This window comes from Sebastes fasciatus, chromosome 7 (genome assembly GCF_043250625.1).
Source record: "Sebastes fasciatus isolate fSebFas1 chromosome 7, fSebFas1.pri, whole genome shotgun sequence".
Lineage (NCBI taxonomy): Eukaryota > Metazoa > Chordata > Actinopteri > Perciformes > Sebastidae > Sebastes > Sebastes fasciatus.
Window position 1 is genome coordinate 14,911,584 of NC_133801.1, and position 13,322 is coordinate 14,924,905.

The 13,322-nt window shown below is 39.1% G+C and overlaps 1 protein-coding gene across 2 annotated transcripts in view; it reads right to left on the reverse strand.

The window, feature by feature from the left end:
• Positions 1-13,322, reverse strand: part of arap1 (ArfGAP with RhoGAP domain, ankyrin repeat and PH domain 1) — a 55,631-nt gene that overhangs the window by 39,526 nt on the left and 2,783 nt on the right. For both annotated transcript variants that reach the window (XM_074641811.1, XM_074641810.1), the window contains exon 2: positions 1,859-2,974. In XM_074641811.1, coding sequence (XP_074497912.1) covers positions 1,859-2,901 — 1,043 coding nt within the window. In that variant the 5' untranslated portion in view covers positions 2,902-2,974. The remainder of the gene's footprint in view (positions 1-1,858; positions 2,975-13,322) is intronic.

Below are 13,322 nucleotides of genomic sequence, written 5' to 3' on the forward strand. Positions count from 1 at the left end.
ATTTATCTCTCAACACACACACAAACACACACCACTGGCAATCATTTACATTATTCTTTGTCATTTTGCCTTAAATACAGCAGCCTCACACACTCAGAGGAACAACATATTACTAAAACTCACTCTTTAAATATTCTTCCACTCAAAGTTAACACACATACAGTACACAGTGGGAAATACAGGTACTTTTAGGGAGGGTGGAAAACAAAAAACCTAATCCTTGTCCTGTAGGAGCAAAGATACCCTGAGATGAGCCCATTTAAAACAGGTTAGAGTGACGATCTCAAGTTATTTTGTTATCAGTGGTGTAGTGGTTGTTGATGAGGTGGGTGTACATAGGGCTGGGCGACAAAATCCTCTATCATGATATACTGTATGTCATTTCATATCTCGATAACAATATATATATAATTCAATAAATAAATAGTAAGGCTGTCAATTGATTGTCCATAGTTAATCGCGATTAATCACACATTTTTTAACTGTTCAAAATGTACCTTAAAGGGAGATTTGTCAAGTATTTAATACTCTTATCAACATGAGAGTGGGCAAATATGCTTGCTTTATGTAAATATATGTATATATTTATTATTGGAAATCAATTCACAACACAAAACAGTGACAAATATTTTCCAGAAACCCTCACAGGTACTGCATTTAGCATAACAAATATGCTCAAATCATAACATGGCAAACTGCAGCCCAACAGGCAACAACAGCTGTCAGTGTGTCAGTGTGCTGACTTGACTATGACTTGCCCCAAACTGCATGTGATTATCATAAAGTGGGCATGTCTGTAAAGGGGAGACTCGTGGGTACCCATAGAACCCATTTTCATTCACATTTTTGAGGTCAGAGGTCAAGGGACCCCTTTGAAAATGCCCATGCCAGTTTTTCCTCGCCAAAATGTTGCGTACGTTTGGAGCGTTATTTAGCCTCCTTCATGACAAGCTAGTATGGTTGGTACCAATGGATTCCTTAGGTTTTGTAGTTTCATATGATGCCAGTATCTACATTATAGCTTTAAAACTGAGCACGCTACAATCTAAAAATCACAAGTTGCATTAATGCGTTAAAGAATTTAGTGGCGTTGAAACGAATTTGCGTTAATGCGTTGTTATCACGTTAACTTTGACAGCCCTAATAAATAGTCTATATGAAATGACCACATGTTAAAGTCTATATTTGTGTACTTCTGTGTGAATTCAATACTTGACAAATGAAAAGTACTGAGTATTTTTTAATTTTAAGAAATTAGAGTGCAAAATTAACAGCTTTAATTGAAATTGAGAAAAAATAAATGAATATAGGCCTAGCCTATATCGCTATAGAAACAATATAGAAAAAAACATATATATGATAGATATCTTTATATCGTTTTGATGATATATATCGGCATATTGCCCAGCCCTAGGTGTACTACTAGGTAGATAGGTATGTACTGAGGAGGATGTGGGTATACTCTCCTATATATTCCAATGGCTTTATGGCTGATAGGTGGGTATACTGTAAACCGTCAGAAAAAGAGGAGGATATACCCTGTATACCTGCGTATACTCTCCACTACACCACTGTCTGTTATGTTTTTTCCTCTGCAATTGTATAATTTGATAAATGATAGATACAGGCAATGTCAGAGGAAAAGAAGAGTAGTTTTAGATACACAAAAAACGACAGCAGCGGTCACACCCCTTTACTCCACTCTTATTCACATACATGTCACGAGGTCCAAATGTTGTATCTCAGTGCAGGAATTCTACCTTTTTCTTAAATACAAGTATTCTAAAAGACAGCCAAATAGCAAACTGCAAACACTCATTAAAAGCTGCATAAATATCCATTAAAATAATAGTCTTACCTGTGAGTTCTAGGAGACTGTGCAGGAAGCCGGTGTGGGATTGGTGGAGGGCCTTTAGGTACTGCCCCTGCCTTTGGAGGGAGAGGTGGAGCATTTACTTCATCGCTGTGGGAGGCAGTGGGGGAGACGGGTGAAGTTTTTCTTCCTCCATCACTACCCAAATGGGCAGGTGGCTGAATGGCTAATGTCTGAGGCCGAGTTTGGGCAGAGGGGAAGCTGGGAGGCTGAAGAGGTGCATGTGTAGGGGTGGTGGGGGTGGAGCTCAGGGACACAGATCTGCTCTGTACAGGCGGGGCTTTAACCGCATGTCTGTCCGGTTTGGGTGAGACAGGAGTTCGAGCAGGAGGTGAGGGGTTCAGGGGAGAGGTGAAGCGCTGTGGAGGGCAGTTGGGGGTGCTCCGTGGAGGCACGGGGGGTAAAGAGGTGTCTGAAGTTGGAGGGACAAGCGGGCTGGTGTCACTGTCCACTGGAGAGCGAAACCTTGTCCTTTCTTTAGGCACAGGCCTCCCCCTCTCTTCATCCCTCTCTTCCTCTTTTCCTCCTCTAGGTGCTGTTTGTCTTTGTCCAGGAACTGGCTTCTTCTCTTCTCCTTCTCCACTTTCCTCTTTCATCCTGGGCACTTGTCTCCCCCTGGGGACAGGTTTCTCTCTTTCCCTGGGCGTAGGTCTCGATGTCTCTCCGTCTCTTTTCTCCCTTTCCTTAATGACAGGTTTTTCTTCCACTGGGATAGGCACAGGTTTCTCTATCGGCAACCCTTTGGCATGTCCTGTTTCTTCCAATCTCTGATCTCTCTCAGCCTGTACAAGGTGAGAGTGTGTGTCAGATTGTGGGTCATTGTTACCATGTGTTTTGTTGAGGCTAGCCAGGATGCGTCTCTGGTGACCCGGCAGGGTGATGCCCATCCGCTCCAGCTGATCTGGTGTGAGGTTTCGACACTGTCGTAACTTTGCCAGCCCAGCGCTTCGAAATGCTTCAGAATACTGCTCTAGGCGAAGAACACATAACCAGTCCCACACAGTCAAACAGGATTCAGACTGAGACATGATTGGTGTGTGAGTGCAGTATGTGGGAGAGCACGTTTTCGTTGTCCACACCTCAAATCATGGCTTATGCAAACTGTGGAAGACAAAAAAAACATTAACAGATTACCAAATAGCACTGCATCCATTCAAGGAAATATCTGGTATAAAAAATAGGTTTTCAAGAGGAATAATTCAAGAAATTCAAGAAAAGTCAGTTCCAAACAAAGATTTTTACTAGCAGCGACAGCGACGCTGGTATTGTTTCCACCTTGTGAGTCTGTGTGTGAGTCATCATGACAAAATGTGGTTCTGGAGACACCTACTACAGCAGGAACTACTACAGAGGCGGTTTTGAGTACTTTGGCAGGTGTTCATATTTCTTTCGTTTATTTCATTTCATTTCTTTCTGTCATTTCTTTATGTCTGTCTGTCTCTCTGTGGACAGATTTTGTCACCGTAATAGCATCACAACCATGTAAAGGCTGGCCCACACTAAAAGATTTTTCAAATCTTAACAGATTTTCAAAATGGGAGACCCCCCCACATAACGACATGTTATGTTAAATTTAACAGTTTTGTTCCTATAGTGTGTGGTGAGCAACGATTAGGTAAAAACAGCACACCACACACTAACAGATTCCATTCAAGAGTCCCGACTAAAAAAACGGAAATCTTGCAATATCTCTCGTGATGAAACGTGACTTTAGTGTAAACAAACATGGCGGACGATGGGCAGGAAGATTTAGCGATGTTAGTTTTTGTACTTTGTACTGAAAATTCACAAAGGATGGATGGATGAAGTCATGGAGGCACGTGTGTTGTTGCCACAAATTAACATGTTGGTCCTCCATTTCTGAGGTCCATCTTACTACTACTTTATGCTTCATGTGTTGCATTAGCTCATGCATTAGCCACGGCCGCAATAACGGCGACGGTTGTCCTTCCATCTTCAATCAGCTTGGTTTTCAATTGGCTATCGTCCTTTCCAACGTGACTACGTCATCGGCTGTCCTCGGGGTTCCCCGCACACAACAGGATATTGAATCGTAAATATTGAACATGTTTAACATTTACGATTTGAGATCATTGCAGCCAGGATGGACTTCCGAGTCGATTGGGGATGTAAAAAACACTCTTAATATACCTCACATTACAGGAATATCTGGAAAGATAATCTTTAGAACCATCAAAAAATCAGGGCTAAAAATAATGCCCCTGGTCTGATTTGGTGTCACAGCTGGTGTGATCCTATCACAAGTTGGTCTCTAGTTTATCCTGATTTAAACTGAAAATTTAGTTTTAGTTCCTAAAAATGGGTCATTGTGTGTCACATTAGTCTGGTTATAGACCACATGATGCGAAATACCTCCTACGTTCTACACTATTTTGAGAAATCCTGCATTGTGAAATGTGTTGTGGAAGTGCAAAAATTAATTTTGCTTCCTGAAAAAAAAGTAATGATGATTAATAATCAAGATGACGACAGTATGCATCCAAGAGTTGGCCATATATATAGACAGTAGTGCCAACTGTCACAATTGTGTGTGATAAACTGTTGTTATGGTAGGTGACTACCACCTCGGTAAAAGAGGAAGTTGTGTTAATGTCTCAACAGTAAGATCCCCTAGTGGTTTAGTCATTTTAACAAGCACTCTCATTTTAACAGCACTTCTGCTCACTTTATTGTCTATACACTGCTTGAACAGATAAAACAAACTGTGGATTGTGTATTCAGAAACTGCTCAGGTCACTACTTACAGTAGGTCAGATGATCATATTAGATCTGTATTCCCTGTCTAATGTGTTTAACATACCAGGCAAACCTATCTCAGTTCTGTAAAAGCATAAAACACTAATCTTTACTTTAAAAAGTATTCATTTTGAGCAGCCAACACACAGTCAGTACGGTACCACTATCACACAACAGACCACTATGGGAGGAAGTGTAATTGACACAAGTATTGGCACACACAGCACGTTCACACAGACTCCCTCGATTCTCTCTACATCTCTCCAACACACACTTGAATGCTGCATAAGAAGATTCAAGATCAGCTTCCCACAAGGCATTCCCATCCCTTTCCATTAGCATTGTCTTGATGTACCGCAGTTCGTCTTAGGATATGAATAATGTACATCATGACAGTGTTCAAACTGTCCAAAGTATGAGGATTTCTTTTTGAAGTTTTCACATGCAGATGAGTCACAATGCCAGGCCTTGATTAGCAAAAAGCAGGCAGTGACAGCTGCAGGCATTCACATGATGCAAACCTGCATGACTGTAACAAATAGCTCTGTAAGGACTGTTGTGATGCATAAAATGGAGCTATGACAAAAACATCAGCAAAAACTAATTCTGACTATTGAATCTGACCATACCTCAAAAGCTATTTTGTTGCTGTGAAAATAATTATCAAACACTTACTGCACTCACACCGTTTTACCTCTGCCTTGTGCTTTTGACCACAAGGGAAGCTGGAGGTTTCCAAGACAGAGCCACAAACAGTCTTTCCTCAATACAAACACACAAACAGTCTTTCCTCAATACAAACACACAAGAGCCTCTATACCTCATATCACTTGTACTGAGGAACCTGATATGTGCCTAAGCCAACCATTATTAGAACATGTAGATTTGATTGCAATTTTTTTGTCAGTTCAGCTCAATATTAGGTGACTAATCACTCTACTGGATAACTACTTATTTAACTTTAAAGTTATTTTTTAGGGATGCACCTATCCAACTTTTTCAGTCCTGATACCAAGTACCAATCCGATACCAGTGTTTAATTAATAAGCTGTATGCATCACTGTGTGGAAGTGACTGGGATCATTCTTTTATGTGTAAGGCAACATCAGTCTTGACTTAAACATTGCTTTCCTAACAAATAAATACATAGATATACATTTACTGAACTGTATTTATTATTAAAATAATAAATAGTACACCAGCAACTGGGTAAAAATCTTCAAAATTAACAGGAATTACAATTGAAATGTAAACCTTTTTAATGCAGCAACAAATTGGTAAAAACTTAAACAGGAATTGAAATTCCAGTATAAAATGTATATAGTATACAAACATAGAATTGAATTGAATAGATCGGCTCCTTGTCACAGATACCCGATCCAGCTATTTAACTCAATATCGGGTATCGGGTATCGGGATCGGTGCACCCTATCATTTTTTTAGCTCCTGAGAATACTCCATATTTCACCAAATTAGAAAGAGAGTAATTTAATTTACACAAATTATGACAAAAAAAATACGAAATTTGCTTGAATCATGTAATATGTCTTTACCAATTTTTCTTCATGAAAGCAAGATATAAGTTAAAATTAAACATTCAAATACTCAAGGATAAGTAGGTGGTCTATAGTTTGTTAATCTGGGGCGTAACTGCACAATATTTACTTTATAAGGCCTGCTTAGCATCTGCTTATTACAAGAACCTAAGCTGTCTAAACTACACTTAAAACAGGCTGATAAATCTTTAAGTAGGATGTAAAAAAATCATTGTTACTATGCAACTTTTCATTAGCATAATATATTTTACTTTAATAGTAAAACTTAAAATTCAAAAGATTAAATGTAAGTAATAAAAACAGAGGCTGAGTATATTGTTTCGCTTCACATTAATATTCTGTCACGTGTTGGCTGTCTGATCAGTAACAGATTATGCAAAATAGTAAACATTAAAAATATGGGCCTGATTTCATCTGGTAGCTAGAAGCGAGGGCGGGGAAGGCAGCGCGAGCTCACAGTAAACCACACTATGTAGTCCGAGACAGGCTATTCGCCAGAGTGTGAAGTATGTTGAAATGAGGGCATTTCATTTCCTGTCAAATGTTTCCTCTAACACGACAGGGACCACAAAGCACAGGGACACAGGGTGAATCTTGCTCTCTGATCAAACGCAGTTCCTATTTTTGAATTGAGGAACTGTTCACTCTGAAACATGATGAATTACAGTCTCATTGGTCTTCAGTTGTCACTGGAGAGTTACTCATAAACTAAACACACCCAAAAATGACATTTGAACACACAGATTTAACTAGCAGGTCTCAGCATCTTTGGCCAGACGCAATATTTCACCTCAGCACATTGGTTCAGAAAAGCCCTTAATCAGCCTTGTGTGTTCTGTGTGGTGTGTTCAGTGTGTGTGTGTGTGTGTGTGTGGATGGGTGGGTGTCTTTAAGGAACAACATCAAGAGGCACAAGTGTTAAATGCTTATATAGAGGGTGATAAAAACTAAGTGAAAAAATAACACACAGTCACACCTCTTCGCTCTGGTTCAAAGCAAGGCAGCTGAGTTCTGCAGTCTGTAGTGAAGTGGGTGAAGTGAAGCGAAGCGAAGAGGCTGTTGCAAAAATGGCGGTGTAACGAGATAAAAGCATGTCAGAAAATCTCCGAGGCTCCAATATTTAAAGCAGATGTTACTTGTGAAATCTTTCTAATGCAATAAAAACATTGATATTTTGTGGCAACAGGCTTGATTTTGACATCCCTTTTTAAAATCAAACAAGCAATCCTGTTGAGAACTCAGCAAACTAATCTCAGTTAGCTTAACACAACAACCGGGTACAACTAGGTGTCATCTGCACAACAGTTAAAAGAGACGCCATGTTAATGGCCATGGCCAGGATATACGGTTATTAGCATTGTGGGTAATAGTAAGTTTAGTAAGGAGTTTTCACAGTCAGCATCACTTTCAGCAAAGGCACGAGAGGTTACAACCTGACCAACAGTCTAAAAAATCAGGGGTTATATTGGTGGGCAGATATACAAACTTTACAGTGCAGTAAATATTTTCTTGTTCATTCCTTCACCAGAGTTTAGGTTAAAGATTAGGTTAAATTGAAAGGATGCCATCATACCCAAAGTCAGATGAGAAGATTGATGTCAACTGTACCTCTGAGCATCCAGTACAGAGGTATGAAGGACCTCAACATATCATCGAGGACACGTTTCGCCTAGCTTAGCTTAAAGACTGGAGGCAGGAGGAACCTTAGTTTATTGTCCTCTCATTGAACTTTTTTTCTGCATCAAAATGGAAACAAAACACCTTCTGAGACAAACCTGACTTTACACATTGAATCCTGTGTAATTAAAGCGCCCTTGGGCTAAATTATTTGTATTATTTTAAAATGATTCTGGGGGTACATTTTTAGTTTGTTCAAAATCTGGGGAAAATTGGATGCTACCTAAGATGTATCAAGTAGATACAACATTTTTGGAGATGTTGCAAGGACTATTTTTTTACTCTTCTTGATAGACCTGCTTCCTGTGTTTGTGCTTCGCTAGGGTAAACACGACCTGGGCCATTCTATGTACTAGATGCAGAGAGATAAAATTGATATTGATCTTTTCATCTGGCTGTCGGTAAGACGGCGAACAAGCATATTTTCAAAAATGTCGACGAGTTCCTTTAACTGCTGAAATTAACAAAAAGTTTTCACCTGAACTCACATAAAATTACAGAAAACTGTGGGTGCTTCGTAAATTCGTTAGTCAGTGTATCTGTTCATCAACATGCTGACTTCCTTTTTCCTGGGCTTTTATTTCATTTTCTGCAGTTTCCAACCAGTATTTTGCTCTTTGCACATTTTAATTTATCTCTCCACCGTCTCCTTCTCTGTTCATCTCTCCCTCTCTCCATCCTTCTCTGTGCTCCCTCCCTCCCACTCAGAGAGCTGCCAATAACAGGGTCTCTGTGCTGCCTTCACAATGGGGCATTCTGTTGCCTAGGAAAGTACATACACACACACACACACACACACACACAGACAAGAAGGAGGGAAACGCATGGTGGGGGCCCACTGGTCGAATCTGGTCACACTCTCTAAAACTAGCGCTCACCTAATAACATTGTGTGTGTGAAGTTGGCGGGGGCGGGGGGCCTCAGAGATTGTGTTTCAGGCCTCATATCCCCTTTCAATTTGACACACAAACAGATAGCCAGGATGTTCCATTTTCTCTGTTCGCACTTATCAGTGGTGGCTGACGTCAGGTTCAACTCTGCTTCCTGTCAGTATCCTCAGTTTTGAAGTACATTATCTACATCTTGGAATGAGTTTATGTTCAGTGATTTCTAAGACAATGCAACAAAGTGTAAAAGGTAGCACTGTCAAAGATAACGCGATATTGCAAATTCGTTTTAACGCCACTAATTTCTTGAAAGCATTAATGCAACTTGCGATTTTTAGGTTGTAGCGGGCTCAGTTTTAAAGCTAGAATGAAGATACTGCTATCATATGAAAATACAAAACCTAAAGAATCCATTGGTGACATGTCATACTAGCTTGGTAAAGGTCTCCCATTAACATATTATTATTATGAGACCTCAGCCACAACTTAGCACATTACTGACACAAAAAACACATGACCGGCCTCGTCTCCTGCCCTCTTTGAACACTTCCATAGTGACGAGGTTGTAACTAACAGCGTGCAGTATGTCACAAGGCTAAAAAAGTATTTCTCACACGTTTCACATATTCTTTCCTAGGCGAGTTGACTGTGACCTAATTCCACTGCCAGAGTTTACTACATCACTTACATTCTGATATAGCTGAAGAGAGCTAGGATGTGTGTACAATAACATAGCTTAGGACCCAGTGGTGGAAGAAGTACTCAGATCTTTTACTTAAACTTAATCCATAATCAGTCAGTCAATCAGGAATTTCAGTCATAAATGTAAACATATACATATAGATGTACACAGACACATCTACTTAAAGAAATACTGACTTCTTAGATGGCAGAAATACATTATGGTGTAAACTGAAACTGACTTCCTGACTTTGGACTTTGTTTGAGTTGCACAACCAATGGTGAAATGCAATAATACCAAAGATTTTCCTCATGTCATTACAAACACACTGACCGAACTGCACTAGTGTTGTAATGTTGTAAATTCCAATATGTACTGACTGAGACGTAACGTATGATCATGACTGAAGTTTTGACTAATACTTCATGCAGATATTCTGGATAATTAATGCTAAAACACTGTTTTAATTAGCTAAGGGTGCTGAATGATGATGATGTGATGATATGTAACCTACTTTAGTTTGTCTATATGATACATTGATGTCCAGCTGTCTCTTCTACACTGCCCCTCTACTGCGTAGTCTTGGGAAATACTCCAAAACAAGTTACAATTCCCTTTAACCCATTTCTCACAAGGGTCAAGTGAAAGAGTGCTGTGTTTTGGTAGTCTGCAATCATGATGTAGAAAAAATACCAACAGACTAGGAATGTGGAGAATTCAAAACCTCCATTCTGAGTGACTTCAACAAAAAATACCATTGTAAAACAAGGACAGAGAAAGTCCTCCTTCTCTGTGAAATTCTTACAAATTAGTGTTATACCATTGTCTTTTTTTATTTACCACAAATTATCAATTTCTCTAGATAAAAAGTATATAAGAGTAACAAGGCTTTTGTGTGAGAGTACATTTAAGGCTTGCGCTCAAAACATCTTCTGATGTGTGCCAAAACCATAGGTAGCGCTAGGACAAACAATCAATATAGCAATATTTTGTGAGTGACACACTGGCACCAATATTATGATGTGTTAAGAATACACAGGAGTATTGTTCTTTGAGTACATAGGTAGACATGTACTGCTGAAAAAGTGGAGGGAACAGCATAATTTCTTATAATGATACAGATACACATAAACACGTCTGCTCTGCAGTGAGATAAGCTTTGGACTTTCACCATGAAACTGACTGTTCAACACTGCTTCGACTGCCACAGTGACAATCTGTCCATTGATACTTAATTGACATAATTTTCTGATACCATTTTTTCCTTCCCAATACCTGAACTTGCAGTATCGGCCGATACCAAGTACCAATCTGATACCAGCATGACAAAAAAAATATATATTGTTATTTAACAGCTGTTTACTACTGATTGACTGTAGTTGCCAGTGGCAGCCATGATACATCCAGGGCAACAGCACAGTGAGGGCTACTGTTTTAGAGCCATGAAGAAGAATTGATTTCCAGTTAAACAAGTTGATTTTTTTCTGGGTTAATAAATTATGGTATTGTATTGGTGCATAGACTGGTGTACTCGCCAATACCCGATCCCAAATTTTGGAAAATATCGGACGCATTTCTGATACTGTTAGGTACTGTTATGTACTGTTGTACATATAGGAACAACTCTAATAAAGTAATAAAGCAATACTATTTCAGAGCCTTGAACTGCATTTAATTCACATTATACTGAAATTATGTGGGGGAAAATATACGCAGATTATCATTACTATCCGAAGTTCAAAATATACAGCAAGCGTATCATAACTTTTGGCTACTGTGTTAGCAAACAATTGCTAATTGACTAGAACTAGACCGATAAATTGTCCGGGCCGTCAGTGTCAAATCAGCCAACATTTGCTTATCATTTAACATCATCAGTATCTGTGTTAATGTTGGCCGATAAGTGACAACAAATGTCAGTACTGAAATGTCAAACATATGTTTTGAGACATTTAGAAACAGTGTCTCCATTACATAGTGTCTCCATTACATAGTGTGTCAACCGGAGAGCACAAACAAGTTTATTTCTTAACTGTAAAATGTCACACTCTCTAGGCTACATATCTTGGTCACAATTAGGGGTGTAAGAAAATATCAAAAATATTCAGTATCCATGCAAAGATGAACTCGGCCAATACTTTATTTCATTTGCAAAGATATGCGCCCTCTCAGGGTCAAAGTAGTGCTATGATGTTGGATGTTACAGGGACTGTGATAAATAAATGCAAATGCAGATCCCACTGTTCTGATTCCATAAAAAGTAAACTTTTTGTACTCAAGTTTTATGCATATGGTGGTGTGTTCTTTATACTATGACAGTTTTCCTAAAATTAGATTTTGAAAAATCACAATTTATCACCTTGCTTACAGTATCGCAAACAATATATTGAATCCTAACCCCTGTATCATGATGCGTATCATATCGCTAGATTCTTGTCAATACACAGCCCCAGTCACAATAGTTGTAGAACCAAATTTAGGGTATCTTGGAGGCCAGGTAGTTAAGACAAATACCATATACAATAACCGCAACATTCCCTGTTTGATTCCTGTCAGGAGGGCCTCTCATTTCATCATCTCCCTCTCTCTTCTTATGTGTCCTGTTAAGCTCTAATGTCTCAATAAAGGCAAAAAAATAAAAATAAAAAAAATAAAAAATATTGGCTGACACATGGAAATCAGATTCTTTAAACTCCCAAATATCCAAAACTGTATCTGTCTCAAAATTTCAGTATCAAAAAGGCTCTCTTAGTTACACATCCAGCAAACACAGAGCAAATTAGCATTCATTTGGAGCCACCTAATGATTGCAAGTCCAAAATTCACCTTCATTTTCTCAATGTTCAACAGTCAAATGCTACAGTAACTTCGCTGGGCTTTGCTCTTGTGCTGCTGCCACATCTCGGAAATTGGCATTCCCCTAACTTTTTGTTTAGCCCAGGCTACTTCACTTTATTACACAACTTTGTTGAATACTCGATTCTGATTGGTCAATCATGGCGTTCTACGGTCTGTTATTTCTTTATAGCAGACCGTTGCTATGGACGCAGTTCTGATCTCAGACTCTGGAGGACAATTTTTGCGTCAAATTATTGATTTCTTAAGTGAGTAGCCGTGTAAAAAGTGGGATAATGTACAGCGTAGTAGTTGGGTAGCCACTATAGAGTCATTTTCCTCAGACCCTCTGATTTCTATCAAGGTGTTGACCTTATAGGGATTGCCGAGAAAAAGAAAAAAAAAAATCGCATGCACGCGCATACACACTGGACATGACTCATATACCATTCCACCAGACACACTGCTGCTTTCAGCCTACTTTCAATTAAATTGAATAGTGACTCAGTCCTGCCAGTAAAGAAATGCATCCGAACAATGTCCTCCAGTGAACAAGCATGTGTGTGTGTACACTTGCCTCCAACTCTTCAGGGTGCAACATTTCACAGGAGGATGTTTCCCATGGTAACCCACCTCAAACTACCAACCACATTCAACCTACGAGTCCCTTATTAGGACTAAAGTCATCCGCCTGTGACAAAAATGGGGGTCATGATGTTTTCCTCCCATGGTGGACGTGAGCTGATATGACAGCAAGTATTGTATACCACAAATTTTTTGACGATCCATGCTATGTTTTCTCTCTGCTGTTCATTCCCTAATATTCACTGCAGCAACATATGTAAAGGATAATAATGGATGTTTTGCCCCATTGACTTAAAATTCACAATACAATTTCACAAAGTCCAATTTGCTTATATCTTGACCTAAAGGTTTGACTCTCTGACAGCATATCAACATAGATTTGAGCCAACTCTCAAATCCCAGATGTTGGAAATTATTACTCATACATACAAATTAAAAACAACGCCTCATAATAACATCACTTTGACTAA